This window comes from Naegleria fowleri, assembly GCF_008403515.1.
Source record: "Naegleria fowleri strain ATCC 30894 chromosome Unknown tig9, whole genome shotgun sequence".
Lineage (NCBI taxonomy): Eukaryota > Heterolobosea > Eutetramitea > Acrasida > Naegleriidae > Naegleria > Naegleria fowleri.
Genome location: NW_025407941.1, coordinates 248,474 through 264,885, shown reverse-complemented (window position 1 = coordinate 264,885; position 16,412 = coordinate 248,474). Strand labels below are relative to the sequence as shown.

Below are 16,412 nucleotides of genomic sequence, written 5' to 3'. Positions count from 1 at the left end.
CGAAGATTGGACTCAGTTATTATCGTAAGTTCCTGTAAAGGCATGTCAACGTACCTTCTATTTTGGGAAATAGTTGTAAAAAGTTTTTAATATGCCAATGGAAAATTACATGTATTGGTCTAATTTACATTTGTACTCTGCTCTATGGGTGCCCAATACCACTTCTATAACTCATCCATATAGAAAAAATAGAAACACTCTTCAGCTCCCTTCATATAACCAACAGCAAATGCGGCGCAGTAGATATTCCGCATATAATACAGAAAGATCTTCGTCACATATTCAACGAATAGCTTCATCAATATTTATAGTATCATTCTTTATTGCCTTCAGTAGCTTACTCTCCAACAATAACTTTGTTTATTCACAGCAACAACAACAACCTCAAACAACATACCTCCCTCAATGGAAACTCTCACAGCCCAACATACAATCATGTCAAAGCGTGCAAAGCGATGAGAGTGGTAGTAGCTTCTTCGTGGGTGGAATGTTTACATCAAGCATTCAATTTAACAGTCCATCAACAGCTAAACTTTCTACCTCTCTTCAAAGTGAGGCTTATTTATTGAGAGCCACAGCAAATGGAACTGTGGATTGGGCCTACCAGATACCCTCAACAGTGATTAATTCACAAGTCGTACCAAACCTTCAATCAACAGAGGTTGTTGCAATTCGATCCTTACAAGGCACTGGCTCTCAATACGTGGCTGTGGGTGTGATCAATAGTAACGGAGGATTGTTCATTGTAAAGTTTTCGGCCTTTGCCGGTTCATCCGTAGTTGTCGATTGGACCAAAGTGATAAGAGGGGACTATCTAAGTGTTCAAGATGTCACTTTTTCATCGAATAACATTGTGGTCGTTGGATCTTTTAAGGGTATTGTTACAGTTTCGGACAATCTAAATTTGGGAGGATCTGCAATCGGCAATGGTACCAACACGACCCCAATTACATCACTTCCAGAGAATTTATATATTCTTTCATTTGATCCTTCGAGTGGAAATGCTCAGAATGCAATGACCAATGTGATTGATAAAACCAATGATGCAAATGTGAAAATTGTCCCAAAGAGCGTTTATTTGGACTCTCAAAATAATGAATGCTATGTGATTGGGTCCTTTATTGCTGCGGTTAATTATAGGATTACATTCAATAAGCTACCAACTGGTGTTAATGATACAACAAACACTGTTACTATTCAATCCACTGGTTCTAGAAATGACTTGTTTGTTTTCAAATATTCCTTCGCAAGTAAGGGAATTTCATGGATTACGACTGTTGGTGGTATTGATGGTGATGAAGACGGCACCAAGGTTTACCTTAATGACAATCAACAGTTGATAGTACTAGGAACAAGCACTTCGAAACAAGCCATCACATTTGACACACAAAACCGATTCACAAACACAGTTTCCAGTAGTGCGTGGTCATTCTTGATTGTTTACACATCAAGTACGGGTGCTGTTTCACAAGTAATCCCAATAGGAAGGGATGATCCCAATGCAATATTGAGGGCAAATAATTTTCTCGTCAAAAATAATGTGCTCACGATTGGTGCCTCTTTTAAAGGAACTGTGACTTTGCCTGGGGGTAGTTCTATTTCTGCCAATTCTATGAATTTGGCCTTTTTACAATTTCCAAGCACAACATTTAATTCTGTATCTCAATATGTGACATATGCTTCAAATCAAGATTCTACTATGACTGAGTTTGCCATTGTTAGAAATCAGGAGGTTGATGTCTTTTATGTTGGAGGTTCATTGAATGGAGGAGAAAGTTTTTTAACGTACTTAATACCTGTTTTCAGCTTTACTTTTGAGGTAGACTCTCCAAAAAGCTTACTGGCCTTGGATTCATCCAGTGGCGACTCCATCACAACGACAATTAACTTACGGCTATTGAACAAACCAGCCACAATCAACGCTGATCCAAATATGGTCTTTATTTATCCAGGACGCACACAATATCCTCTCACAAAGTCTGATACTCTCTATTCAGTTGCCAATGTAAAAATTTCCAAAGACATGGCAAGTGCAGGAAAGGTTGGAGTTGAGGTTTGGAATTTTGCTAATCAATACTTGGCAATTTTTGCAACCTATGCCAATTTATCCATTCCTTTTATTTCCAAACAATACTTTGAGCTTACAGGTCATGCATCTGTGGTTAATCAACAAGATCTCATTTTAACTCAAGTTGTGCTTAATAATGCAAATTTGGATATTCAGAACGTGTACATTAACATCAGTAATGTCATGTCACCTTTGCAAAAAGATGCCTCTGGAAAGGTCTTTGCTCCTTTGATTACTGGTGCCACAATGCCAAAAGGTGTTCAAAATGTGAATATGGCTCTACAGCAAGGACCTAATTCATTTGTGAATATGTCCCTTAATGCCATCAACGTATACTTCTTTAATCCTTCCAGCCCTCTCATTCTTTCTCCCATACAAACTACAGCAGTCTTAGTCTATGACAACACCGAAAACAATGCAGGAAAATTTTGGAATGTCACAATTGATTTTGGAAACGAATTGAACGATCCGTCAGTATTGCAAAGCTATGTGAGTCCAAACAAGTTGTGTTGTCGCTACAATGGAGCTGTGTATGCAGTTTCCATTATCAAACCGAACTCAATTTTTACATGCTCTGTTCCAATAAGTAATACAGAGGTTGCAAACTCGGTTTTGAATCTATGTTATCAGTTCAATGCTACCTACGCATTTGATATCTCTTCTCCAATTTCAAGTAATATTGTTACATTTGAGAAGAAAAAGTTGATATTTGCCAACTCTGAAACTTCAAGTGTGAATTTAGATGTAATTGATAAGCAATACTCATCACAGTCCACCTTCCCAGTCACAAGTCTGTTCCTTGATAATTGGAGTCGTATTAATCGTAATAATCTTCCATTTTCCCAATTAGACCTAAGAATCCAGCAGCAATATCCACAACAAAATTTGGTGTATAACCCAATTTCAAGTATTGCAGCAATATCTTTTCAACTTTCATCAGTGAATATGCCTAATATTCCTGCAAACAATGTCATTGCTCCATTTGCTAATGTAACCGTTACATTGACTTTCAATAAGACCACTGAACTCACAAACAACATAACGGTCTATTACTTGAGGTATAACGAATTTACTGGTTTTCAAAACTTTTTAACAGGCAATGGAAGTATCTCTGTGGTCATGAATATGAAGTATGAAATTCCAACTTCTTTCTTACCTTATATTTTCTGCATTTTTAACAGTAGAATCTCAGATTTGGTTCCTCTCACCAAGTTAAACTACAAAAACTTGACAGAATTCGCATGTCAATACAACAACCCAGAATCCTTGCAAAATTCCACTATTCAGTTGATATTGAATTACAACAAGATGCCAACAGGTGGTAAGGCGCTTACAGACAATGTATCCCTTCGTGGGAGTGTTGGAGGACTTCCTCGTGTTCAATTCCTCATTGACCAAACAGTCAGTGTGGCTGGAGTTAATCGAGTAATTATGGCACGAATTACAACACCAAGTTCTCAATTGATTACTCTGCTCAAGAATAACATCTGGATTGATTTGAATGGTGTGAAGTATTTTGCAAGTCCCGATCAATTGACTGACGGACTATTCTATGTTCCATTAATTTCTAGCAGCGTTGGATGGAAGGATCTAACGGTCTACACAAATATCAATAGTGGAAAATATGAATTGTTGGGAACACAGCCGCTTAAAATATTTTTCTTCGATCCTCAAATTCAAATTCAAGCAAGTTACAATAATGGATCCTTGGTTGTGTACTCACCACAACAGACTTTATTGCCCAGCTTCGACATTAATCTTCAAGGTTTTGAAATTCCATATTCACAGATATTTCCAAGCAATGTTTGTTGCAATGTTTTTGGAACAAATTATCCAGCAGTATTTTCAAGTAATACTTCACTCAAATGCGCCGGAGTGACAATATTGAAGGAAGGAGAAACAGATATTTACGTGTCATATGTGGTGAACTCCACATTCGCTTTAAACATTTCCAAGCGAGCATCTCTCTCCGTAATCTCTAAAAGAGGAGTGACATTTGGTGGTAATGAATTTGAATATACTGCTCTCAAGATGAACAATCAGTCCGATAACAATTCATTGATTGTGCAATCTACTCCATGGAATCTTGCTCTTTACAACTTTGCTTTGAATATTGACAGCTCTTTATTCAAGACATTCCCAACACTGGATTCTGTTGATAATTTTAATTTCAAGATTAGCGATGGTGACACTGCTCTGCAATATTTCACACCTCCCATAGTCGTCAAGCCAACAAAACTATCTCCTCCGCTTATTTATGGACAGATTAACTTACCTCTCAACAGAAACTTATTGAGATTGAATGTGTCATTGATATTGAAGAATGCTCCAAATGATGAGTTGAGTTTATCTCCTCTTTCTATTGTGCTCTTCAGACAATCTCTCTTGAACTTCCAATCACAGAGAGTGATATCCAGTGGTGCCTTGCTTGTCAGTACCCAAAAACCATTTTCTCAACCAAATGGAATTGTATCGCCAACAGAGCAATTATTATTGGATCGATTGTATTGCCAATTCTACGATGAAGGAAATTTGAATCCTTTATTTGTTAGAGCAACCAGTACGAATGGTCTTTCCAGTGCACTGACTTGCACAGCGCCACCCATTGACTGGAATTCTACATTAAGAAAGTTTGCTCGACTCGTTTTGAATGGCAGTCCTGATGCATTGACCTCAGTCGTGTCAAGTACGCTAATCATTAACAACTCGACCACAGATGCACAGGTCTATCCAATGTATTGTAACATGATTCCACATTATACAACTAGTGTGTGCTCCGGAAGAGGTGTTTGTACTAAAACAAACACCTGTACTTGCCAACAGAACTACTTGGGGGATAATTGTGAGAAGACCACCTGTTTTGGAGTCCTTTCTACAGACCCATTGAGCTGCACTGGTCAAGGACAATGCACGCTCTTCAATAACTGTGTTTGTAGAGATGGTAGTTATGGCACCATGTGTGAAAATCAAATACTGTTCGTCTCCAAAGACAAGACTATCCTTACCAGTAACAGGAACTTGGCCAAAAGACTAACCTATGCTCAGTTTTATTCCTATGTAGTCAATTCAGGTTCAGACGTCACCAAGTTGCCATGCAGTGATATATTTCCGGCAACTTCTTTGACATTGATCATTGGAGAGACCACTTCCAGCTGCTTCACGAATCAGCAAAGAGACGTTATCCTCTTCACTCCAAATACTTGGATCAAGAATAATACAATAATTCCAGCATTTAACAATGTGAAATACTATGTATTGGACCCTGATACGACACCAAAACTCGATTCTGAAACAGCCATTGCAACATCCACTGCTGTACTCACACCTACAAGTTCTTCTTTTCCTGTAGTGTTGCAAGCTAGCTCAAAGAATTTATCTCCACTATCAAAGTTAGAGTATAGATGGTCTGCTGATCAAAATACTGAGCTCTCGAATTTCCTCTCTGCATATACGAATCAAATGATTGTGAAGATTCCAGTAACCAAGTTGAACAGAAGATTGAGAAGTTTACGACAACAGCTTTCTTCCATTCCATTCATACTGAACGTAGTAGACCTCGTATTTAACACTTCAACAACAGTTAAAATGTCTTATCAGCCCCAATTAAGTACATCTTCAAGTCCAACTTCTGTCTTTACGTATGGAAAGAATCAAATTACTTGCTCTGAAATGGATACATGTCTTGTTGAATTGAATGAGGCACCACAGAAAGGTTCAATTATTGACTACAAGGTGACAGGAACCAACACCAATTTGAAGTTCAACACTTCATACCAACACTCATTCAAAGCGTCCAAAATATTTAGATCCCAAAATTCAATTCAAAACAATGATGTTCAATGTATCACTGCCTCCTCTCAAAGAAGTGCAAGCAATACCAAGACTGATATTTGTGTTCGGTTCTTCTCACAAAGACCCACAGAGTACTATATTGAATCCAAACGAGATGGTCTTTCCAGCAAGTATTCTTTGAGATTGATACGATTTAACCCTATTGCACAAACACTTGAATATCCTACTTTCGATTCAACAAGCAATATTTTATGGAAATGTTTTTACAGTACAGATAACGTGAATCGATTGAGTTGCGATTCACTTTTTCAGAGAAATATTGCAGACGGTTCTGTGTATGGTTTATCTGGATCCACTGAGCTCACGAATTCTACAATCCAGTTGAGCGCATCAATCAATGGAACAAATGCAACTGATGTGAAATTCACCAATACCAATTCAATCCATGCCGAACTATTGAGCATTGTTCCTAGTATTGTTGGTTTTGGAAAAGGTAAATCCTTACCATTGAATGCGGTAGTGACAAGTTCCAAACCAATCTCTAGTGTTAGTTTTAGCATTTGGAAGAATTCAACATCTCAGGTTATGAACAATAAGATTTTTACCACTCTATATCAATCATCTGACATGAAATTTATTTCATCAACTCTTGATATTTCACAACTCGACACTGGCATGAAATACACCATTAGATTTGAGGCTAAAAACTTTGATCAACAAGTTGCATTTGTTGAAAAACAATTTTCAATTCAACTTGAACCTCCTTCTCCAAGGTGTAAAATTTATCCAAAAGAAGGAATTGCATTTGAAACTGAATTCACCATTTCATGTTTCTCAGACTCTTCCTATGACGATGTTAATATAGCTCAATATGGGTTTTACCTTTCCAATGACACCTCTGAGGTTGCTCTATCCTCTTCAACAAAGAAATCTTTTTTCACAAGATTGCCTTACATGGAAAATCCAAAGTTGAAAATAGTCATTCAGGATGTCTGGAATGGTTTCACAACTTTGTCTATTCCAGTGAAATTAACACATCCACTTGGAAATAGTACACCTGATTCATTGATAAACACCCTTCTCAACGAAGACTCCTCACAACAATCCATTGGTTTGGACATTGAAAATTCATGTTATTCTTTGGCAAGCTCACTTTCAGATATCTCTAAATACCCTCAATTATTCCTTCCAAAATTGAGTACCTTTGTGCAACATGCAAAAGAAAGTGAAATTTATTCCATGGACAAGGTATTGAAGATGGTGGACTCGTTCATTTCAAAGAGTGTCTTATCAGATTCCAGCAATATTGACTACTTGCTAAACATTTTGGACAATGCTTTGAGCGTATTCATACTTCGAAATTCACACAGCACAAGTGCCTACTTTAAGGATTCTGAGATTGTTATCATTTCAAAATTATTGGATTTGTTGTTGCCATTGTTAAACCCCAAAATTCAATATCAATTCCTGATCAAGTACAAACAAGCACTATTTAAGGACAGTGTGAGTGATGATCTTTGCAGAAGCTCATTGTTGGATTCCACTCGAATCACATTATCTTCAATTACGAATCCAAGTGCAACATCTACATTTAATAATTACATGGTCTTGAAGAATAACTTGTATGGAGATGATTCCTTCAAGAAATCCAGTTCATTATCTATTCCATCGCAAGGTATTAATATCAACTTGGCCTCTCTTTTTGACACAAACTCTAACGCTTCATCATTCGATTTATATGAGATTGAACTAGTGTTACAAAAGCAAATGACCAAGACAAGGTCATCACTATCAGCTTCTTTAACGAGTACTCAAATTATTCACTTCAATGTTAGAAAGAATGGGCAAGGACTTGTTTCAATTCTGAGTAGCAATGCACCATCAGTGAATATCACATTTACGATCGTACCTTCTGCTTTACCAAATAATTATGTTCCTCAATGCAAATTATTTACCTCCTACGATCAAGTGCAGTTCAATCAAGATCAAAATTTAACAACAATCTATGCAGCTGGCTCCGATCAAGTGACATGCTCTGTTAAGACATCCGATTTAGGAGGAAGTATCTATGTCACTAGCGTTCCGGTCTATATTCCAGTACCTCCAACGAATTTAAATGGTGGTGACAATGCCTTATTGGTCATTATTTTATGTGTCGTATTGGCAAGCTCTTGTGTGATTTATGCTTGCATGTTGATCATGTGCATATTCGGTGTGAGAATTGTCATGAAAAGAAGAAGAGAAAATGCTGCTGGAGCAGCCAGTGCTGTTTCATCACCAACTGGTTATGGTTACAAGCCAGCCATGCAAACTTCTCCAAATACAGTCTCAGACCAAACGACTACCTCCTCAGATGATAAGATTGAAGTGGATACTAGCTCAACAGAGAATCATAACGATCACAATGTCATTCATTATGGCAATGCTGTTCAAGAAAAATCACGCCCAAGTGATCTTCTGAATGGGCAGTATCAACTATTAGAATTTATTTCAGGAGACGAGTATGAGAATGTGTACAAGGCAAAAGATTTGGTGAATAACCAAATTATTATCATTAAGAGAATCAACTTTATTACATTTGACGAATCCAATGCTACCAGAGAATATTCGAATTTATCAAAGGTGACTCATCCTCATGTGATCCGTTTGTACGAAACATTTATTGATACAGATGACAAAGCAATTTGTATGGTTTTGGATTATTGCCCTTACGGAGATTTAAGACAATTATTGGAATCAAGAAGAGAAAATGGAGCTCGCTTTGAACAATGGGAAGTTGTGAGTATATTGAAGCAGATTTCACAAGCACTGGCCTGTATTCATGATCAACACAGCTTGTGCCATACAGCTGTCAAATTGTCGAATATATTTATTAAGGAAATGTCAAAGGAGAAAATAGTTGTATGTTTAGGAGAGTTCGGTCACTCAAGATCTCGTCACTCTCTAAATCTTACTCTTGCAAAATCACCAGAGGACCCAGAAAGCTTTAAACCTTCATCTTCCTTGAATGACCGATTTGGAAATTTCTCGACAGCATTCAGACAATCCACAAGTTCCTATTCTGATGCATTCACTGCAACTGACATTTTCGATTTTGGTGTTTGTCTTTATCAATTACTAACCATGGACACTTCCATGAACATTTCACAACTACACGAAGAGGCAGAATACGAAAGTGAATTCTTCAAAACATTGGAATTAATTATTGAAAAGAAAGGTTTTGATTACGATCAAGAATTGATTGCCATTGTGCTCTCCATGTTGGCATTGGATGTCAAAAAGAGACCAACAGCATCAAAAGTCATTCAAATGATCGACAATGCTCATTTCGAAAAGAGTATGACATTGTAAAATATACAAGTTACAAATTTAATTAAACAGCTGAACGACTCAATATGCAGTGAACTTTTTATAGCTATTTTATATATTGCAGGGAATATTTCCACAGGAGGCGTCACAACCAAAGAAGGATTCAATGTCAAAGATGTGCTCGCAATTTATAAACCACCTCTTGTACATTTGCCACGCGGGTTGTTTGGAAATTCATTCTCTTTACATTTTACTGTTTGGTGGTCTTGACAAAGAGTTGTTTTTTGACAGAGTGATGCTGTACTTTCCTTTTCTTCATTTTGTTGCTTGCTCTCAAGAGCTGCTCTTCTGAAGAGGTACTACTGGACGGGTCAATTGGTTGGAGATGAACAGACGACACTAGTTCTGATTGTGTCGACTCATTGGTTGGCGTGTTATTGCTGTGATTTTTTGTGGTTTCCACTTTCTCTTGTTTTGGAGGAGAATCTTGCTGTGGAGATGAAGTGACGCTTGTTGTTTTGGATGCAAGATTCTTTTTCTTCTTCTTTTTCGAGTTCCTTTGCGATTCGTTATTCTGATGTTGGTTGGACGCTGATGGGGAGTGCTCCTTTTCATGCAGAGAACCTGAAGGGGTCACATCCATCAAAGTCTGACTCATTGTGAGAGCTTCACTGAGCTCGGCCGTGCTTTGGCAATGACTCTCCGTTGTTGTTACATTAATTTCGTTGGGATCATTCTTGTGTTGTTCCTGTTTACAGAGAGAATGCAAGTGTTTGAGGTCAATATAATCTTGCTCTACCTTACTATACAAGTCATAAACTCTATCCAGCTCGCTTTCTTTTTTTTCAACTTCTTTTTCAAGTTCTGCAATTTTATCATTCCTTTCCTCGATTTGGGTTTGAGAAAGGTCCAATGCTTGCTGTAGCTCTGAAATTTCGCAGCTCTGTTGTTTGCATGTGTCTTTTATCTTTTCCAAATTCGCTGAACAAGATTCAATTCTTCAAGGATGGTTTCTTTGGTGGCACTGAGTTCATTAATTTGATGCTCAAAGGCTAATTTGTTTTTCTCCATTTCCACAGTCAGTATAGTGATCTTTTGAGATTGCATTTCAAGGTTTTTTAAACAAGTTTCATGTTCAATACTTTTGATCTCTAGTAGGTTATTCAAATCTTCAATCTTTTGTTGAATCTTACTGTTGATGGACAATAATTTTTCTTCTTCTTTAATTTTCTCTCGTAACTCACGCTTTTCTTGATCTATTTTTGATTTGATAATAGTTAACTCTTTTAATTGAGATGCAGTAAAATCTCGCTCCTTTTCTACTTGCTTCAGTTGGAGTCTTAACCTGTCACATTCATCTTGATATTGTCTCAGTTTGTTTAAGTTAGTTTCTAGCCTCTTTATCGTTTCGTTCTTTTCTTCCAGTTGATTTCGATGGCTTTTCTTCAGTTTATCAACTGCTTCATTTAGCTTCGTAGAATGCTCTTTGATCATCATTTGCTCCTTAATGATGAGAGCATTATTTTTGTCCAACAACTTGCTCATCTGACATTTACATTGCGTCAAATTCGTTTGAAGTGTGAGTTTATCATTTTCAAGATTATTTTTCTCGGTTGTCAACTCTTGAATTTGAACTATTTGATCTACTTGATTTGTGGACAGATCGCTTATTTTAGCGTTCGCAGAGCTTAATTCTTTTTCCAACACTGAGTAGCGTTCCTCTTGCATTGTCTTGTCCATGTTGATTTTATAGCTGATCCATTCAAAAGTCAAAAATATTAACAATGCAGCAATTAATCCCAGCATCCAAATATGAGCTTTGGAGTTTTGTACGTTTTCAATTCTTGCAAGAATTTCTATTGCCCCAGGATTTGGCTCAATTCTTGGAGATTGAATTAAGGAGAGTGCTTCGTCTTGATGATCTACTCCCAATTTACCCACAAGAGAAAGCCTCATAAATTCCTCTATCATCGGGGAAGGTATTTCAAGCGATCTTGCAGCAAAAGATAACACTTTTCTTTGAAAGACTAAATCAATGATTCGGGTTTTGCATAATGTGTTGTTGTGATGAAAGGAGGAGCAAAATTTGTAAACCTCATCTTCTCCTCTAGTAAAAAGCTGTGTTGCCTCTCGGAATTTTGAAAGTGAAATTAAGGAAGAATCCAAAATTAGGTTCTTGCAATGATTTTTCAAACTATTCTTGATCTGATTATTCACGAGTGTCTCTATAGCTCTGCCCATTCTCTCTCCCTCTGAAAAGTATGTTTCATGATTGTCCTTACATTTCCTCTCCATCAAGCATTTCTTAAATTCTCTCATGGAGCGTTCAAAATAATAATTCTTCACCAACTGATGATAACATTCCGAATCAAGTCTCTCAAAATCCATCACTTCCCGAAACCACCTCTCTCGCAATTCCAACTCGTAACATTCCGAAACCCAAACATGCCACACACCAACCGCCACACACAAACCCACAACCCAGAACCTTATTAAGCATTGATGCATTTTTTAAGGGTTTGAAGGGTTCTCTACTTTTAATACGCTTTACACAACAACTCTTACACATGTTGAAAGGATAAAAGCACTAGTACTTGTACTACTATACTTCTACTACTACTCCTATTCGATCTCACCAATTGAGGTATCCTGAGAGGTGTCCATGGACTGGATCAAGGAGCTGCTATTGTCACCACCGCGTTGTGTACTCTCTTAACTGTGTGTGTGTGTCTAGGAGAACCTTGAAGCTCATTTCGCTCACTACTCACTCATTCACTCACTCACTCACATGACAAGCATGCTCATAGCATCACACAATGTGAACTCTCATTGTTGAGAAGTTTTGAATAGACCTCTTTCATTAAGTTCTTCTGGAGCTTCCTGTTCCTCTTCAGTAACATCCAAACCAAAATCTTCATCATCCGATTGTTCAATACGATTGTCAAACGTATCTTGGTTATTGTGAATTTCATAACTTTGATTTCGATCGGTAAAATTATTATTTTCAATATCTTGTTCAAGAGATCCTTCACTTGCGCTCATATCATTAATGAGTTGATTGTATCGATATCTCATTTTGTTTGGATTGAACAATGCTTGCAAACGAGAGGAATGTTTGTAAATGAGAAGAACAGTGAACATGACCAAGAAGAAGAAGAATAAAAGTAGAATAAAGATGGCCCATCCACTCATGGACGTGGGACAATCTCTCTGAATAGGATCCAACTTGGAACTCATTCCACCCACGCATGTATTGCCAGGAAGTCTCGCAAATCCTCTCGATTCATTGTAATACCTCTCAGTTTGACAGGAGGAAAGTGATGGGCTTTTAGATTCTTCTTCGAGTTGTGGTGATAGTGCAGTGCAAGTGAAACTAGTCCTGTCTTGATTCAATTTCTTGTCATATCCATAATCACAGTCATAGTCTGCATAGGTACATTCACAATTCTTAATCTTGATGGGTCGATCTTCTGTGAGTTGAGGATTAAAACATTTGGCACTTCTCTTTCTTCGTGTGTATTCCACCACGCGACCCAAGAAGCAATTATTTGAATAACTGTGAGGTTTAAAGTATTCATAATCACTGTTCTGATCGTATGGATTGTTAATTCCATTACATTCACGTTCCTGGACATGAGAAAAATCAGCTCGAATAAGAATGTCTCCAGTAGTATCTCCAGAGCCATGAATAATCATATACTTTGCCAATGGATCATGTTTCTCATTGACATATAATTTGCTGATATGATAGGGACTATTGGATCGGTCCGTAAAGTTTGCAGTAATCCAAGTTTCTGCCTCATCGAGAGTGTATCTAATCTCTACCGTAGGTTGATTGTTTTTCACAGTGACTAAAATTCCGCCATGATTTAAAATTTCATACAAGTGTGATCCTTTAGCAATTTCAAACCAGCTCAATCCACCATCTCTACTCATGTAGGTATTCACAATTTTGGAGTCCAAATATTGTCCAACATTTCCATTGGCTAGAATGATGCCTACTGCATCTTTGTGAGAAAGAATTTTGACATAATTTGAAGAAGAGCTAGCTGTGAACCCATGAATATTGAGATAGCAGTTGGAACATTGAATGGGCTTTCCTTGAGCGTCTACTTTGGGTGGTTGAATATATTGCCATGTCATCTTGTCGAATGTAATCAATGATTTTGTTTTACACTTGTTTGTGCAATCCTCATAGCCATTACAATTGTTGCAATCATAAATCTCAACAGTTCCCATATCATCGGTGTGAACTTGATTGGCCAAATAGACGCCTTCGAGTGATTTTACTTTTGTAAAATCTGCATGACCTCCTTCTTTTCTATTATTCCACAGAGATTCCTTATATTTCACACCACGCGAATCGGAAAGATAGACTTTTCCAAATCTGGGTGAATATTGTGACGATGATGAGGATGCCACAATTTGTTCTTGCTGTACATTGATAAAAACAGCTCCCTCGCTTCCATCCAATATTACAAACGATTTCTCGAGAACTCCATTTCTGTTTGTTATTCTCACTCGGTTGAAGCTGTGACCATTGTCAGAGCTTACATAGAGTTTGGCAACATATTCAGGTTGACCATTTGCTGTCACAAGTGATGCATCTGTGGTGGCAACAAATAAAAATTGTCCATACATCATGAAATCTCTGGGATGCATTATAATTTCATTGTCCTCCTCGTTTCTATTACGAGAGTCCATGCTGAAGAAGTAACTAGTTCCGTCTTCAATCTCTTTAATTCCAAACAAGAGAGTATCGCTGTACATTCTCGATTCCTTGTTCGCAAATGAAATTGATTTCACACCAGATTTTAACTTGAAAAAATTCGCTCCCAGATTATAGCTAATATATAACGTGTGATCGCTCATTAAAACGAGAATTGTATCATGAATAATAGGATGGAAAATATATTTCAAAACTGCATGATGATACCTATTCTTTGAAGAGTTGGAGTCGTCGTCTGTGAGTGTACTTTTTGGTAAATATCTCTGAACACAACTCAATTTATCAATTTCTTGAGGACCTGTGAGAGAGTTTAAATTTGTGCAAATAAACTGTGAATTCTTCTGACTTGATAGCAAGACAAACAGGTTGGTATCTGTTGGGTGTTTCACCACACTGTCAATGCACTTGTACTCCTCACATGTTTTGAGCAATTGATTCAAATTGTAAAAGTTGACACCTTGATCGACACTCACATAACTAAACTTATCACTGGTTTGAACCACGACAACATTTTTGCCAATATATTGAAGACTTGAAATTCTGCCATCAATGGGATTTAACTTGAAAGTCGGAAGGGGTTCTGCACTCACAAAATTGAGAGAAAACGCACAGTCGGTTTTCGTCATGGACATTATCATGAACAAGAAGAGCGTGAAAAGAGAGAGAAGAAAAGTAGAAGAAAATTTTGGGTTCTTGTAATGTGTGTGGATGATGCTGCTGTCATGTTTGACAGCATTGGTTGCCCTACCCATGACCACTCTCTTCGTTGACATATTTTTTTGTTTGAAGGGGGCCAGGTGTTGTGAAGTGGCAACGTCGGAATGATCCAATTATCGTAATGATGAGGTGGTTGCAAATTTGTTTCAAAGTAGTATTGTAACCTTCGACACCACCAGGTCGATGAAACGCCTTTCTGATCATGATCATTTGGAAATCATACGGAGAAGACCAACACACGTGTGCTTCGTAACTGCTGTTGTTGAATTCAATCAATCAAATTGTGAAATTTTTAATAAAATAATAATAATTTAAAGACGAAAAGAAAACGAAGAAGAAACACAAGAATGATTTCTGCTCAAGCTTCCGCCGCCGATGATACTTCTCCGCAACAACAACAACAACCTCCTCCTCCTCAAGACAAGATCAAGGCAAACGAATCCAACAACAATGGAATCAGTGCTAGAATGAATGATGATCATCATCATATTACCACAAGCACGTCCACCTCATTCACCAATAACCATCCTCTCTCTGGAGATATTTCTGCAACACTCATTGATGGATCACCATCATCAAGAACATTGCTCATCAAAGACACACCACTTTCATCCAGTGATGGTTTCTCTTCCCTCATGAATCATCACAAGAGAAGGATTAGGAAACGAAAGGAGCATCCATCATCTTCACCTGAGAATGGCAACAACAACAACAAGCACAACCATAGTAATGGTCATCACCACAATAACAACAACAACTCACCAAACTCCACCACGATCCAACAACAACTCACCAAACGAACCAAGTCTAACTCCCTCTCATCATTATCATCAGCTGCTCTTCCCGCAGTGATGGGGATTGAGTATGCGAGTAATTCTGCCTTTCTCCTCTCCAACATTTTGCAAGCCTCTTCTCTCTTCACGTGTAGCTACAACAACACGACCCTAAGCTATGATCCGAACGCAGTACTCGAATGCCCGTGGAAGATCAATGGAAATGACAGCACTTCAGTGATTGGTGAAACATCCTCGTCTTGTCTTGCTCTTGAGGAACCGGCCACTCTTGAAAACAGATTGAAACGTTTACTTGTTGTTGGAAGGGAATCTAGGGAAGAATTAGCGTCATCATCATCGCCATTGGCTTCAACAACAACCACAGCTGCCACCAGTTTGTCATCTAAATATGCACTACATATTGATCCTTACTGTACACTCATGCTCACAGGAGGTCGAGTTTATGCTGAGAATTTGGATAATCATCAAGCCACTGTTCCTAACGATTCAGTCAGCAAGTTAAGCAACAACAAGCACGATCAGGCCTTCAATGTACTCATTCACGGATTGCAAGATGGACAGTTTGTCATCCTCCAATTACAAACTCACCTCTTGTTCAGGAATGTGTTTGTTGTGTACTCAAGATTTGGTACTCTCGGATCAAGTGGCAAAACCTACTCACGTTTATTCGACAATTTGCACCATGCCAAACAATTCTTTGCTAACTCTCTCCAATCTCTTCTCGGATTGAACCACGATGGTGATGAGAACTCACACAGTAATGTTGTTTCTCCATCGGTGGCGACCTTGAGCAAAGTTTGCTATCAAGTGCCTCGAATTTGCTTACACCATCAACAATAATGGGCAATAAAAAATTAAATTCAAGAGAACCACAATGAGAATAGCAAAGTCGTTCCATATAATTGACACGCCCGCTTGGCTTGTATAAAGTCTTTAACCGTTAACCGAGAATCCTATAAGGGTGAAGCACATCCAACACGAAGCTCCACTTACTCTTCAGATT

General features: G+C 37.9%; 4 protein-coding genes across 4 annotated transcripts; 2 read left to right on the top strand and 2 right to left on the bottom strand.

Moving 5' to 3' along the window:
- Positions 1-229: 229 nt before the first annotated feature.
- Positions 230-9,211, top strand: FDP41_011304 (uncharacterized protein; the record flags this gene model as incomplete). Its single annotated transcript, XM_044701698.1, has 1 exon — positions 230-9,211. The coding sequence occupies one exon, from the start codon at positions 230-232 to the stop codon at positions 9,209-9,211; it is 8,982 nt and encodes a 2,993-aa protein (XP_044567087.1).
- A 208-nt stretch (positions 9,212-9,419) lies between these two features.
- On the bottom strand, positions 9,420-11,140 carry FDP41_011303 (uncharacterized protein; the record flags this gene model as incomplete). The annotated part of the gene is made up of 2 exons (XM_044701697.1): positions 9,420-10,112; positions 10,157-11,140. 2 exons carry the CDS (start codon positions 11,138-11,140, stop codon positions 9,420-9,422), a joined length of 1,677 nt encoding a protein of 558 aa, XP_044567086.1.
- Positions 11,141-11,995: 855 nt separating this feature from the next.
- FDP41_011302 (uncharacterized protein) lies at positions 11,996-14,530 on the bottom strand (the record flags this gene model as incomplete). Its single annotated transcript, XM_044701696.1, has 1 exon — positions 11,996-14,530. The coding sequence occupies one exon, from the start codon at positions 14,528-14,530 to the stop codon at positions 11,996-11,998; it is 2,535 nt and encodes an 844-aa protein (XP_044567085.1).
- A 432-nt stretch (positions 14,531-14,962) lies between these two features.
- Positions 14,963-16,249, top strand: FDP41_011301 (uncharacterized protein; the record flags this gene model as incomplete). The annotated part of the gene is made up of 1 exon (XM_044701695.1): positions 14,963-16,249. The coding sequence occupies one exon, from the start codon at positions 14,963-14,965 to the stop codon at positions 16,247-16,249; it is 1,287 nt and encodes a 428-aa protein (XP_044567084.1).
- Positions 16,250-16,412: the final 163 nt, after the last annotated feature.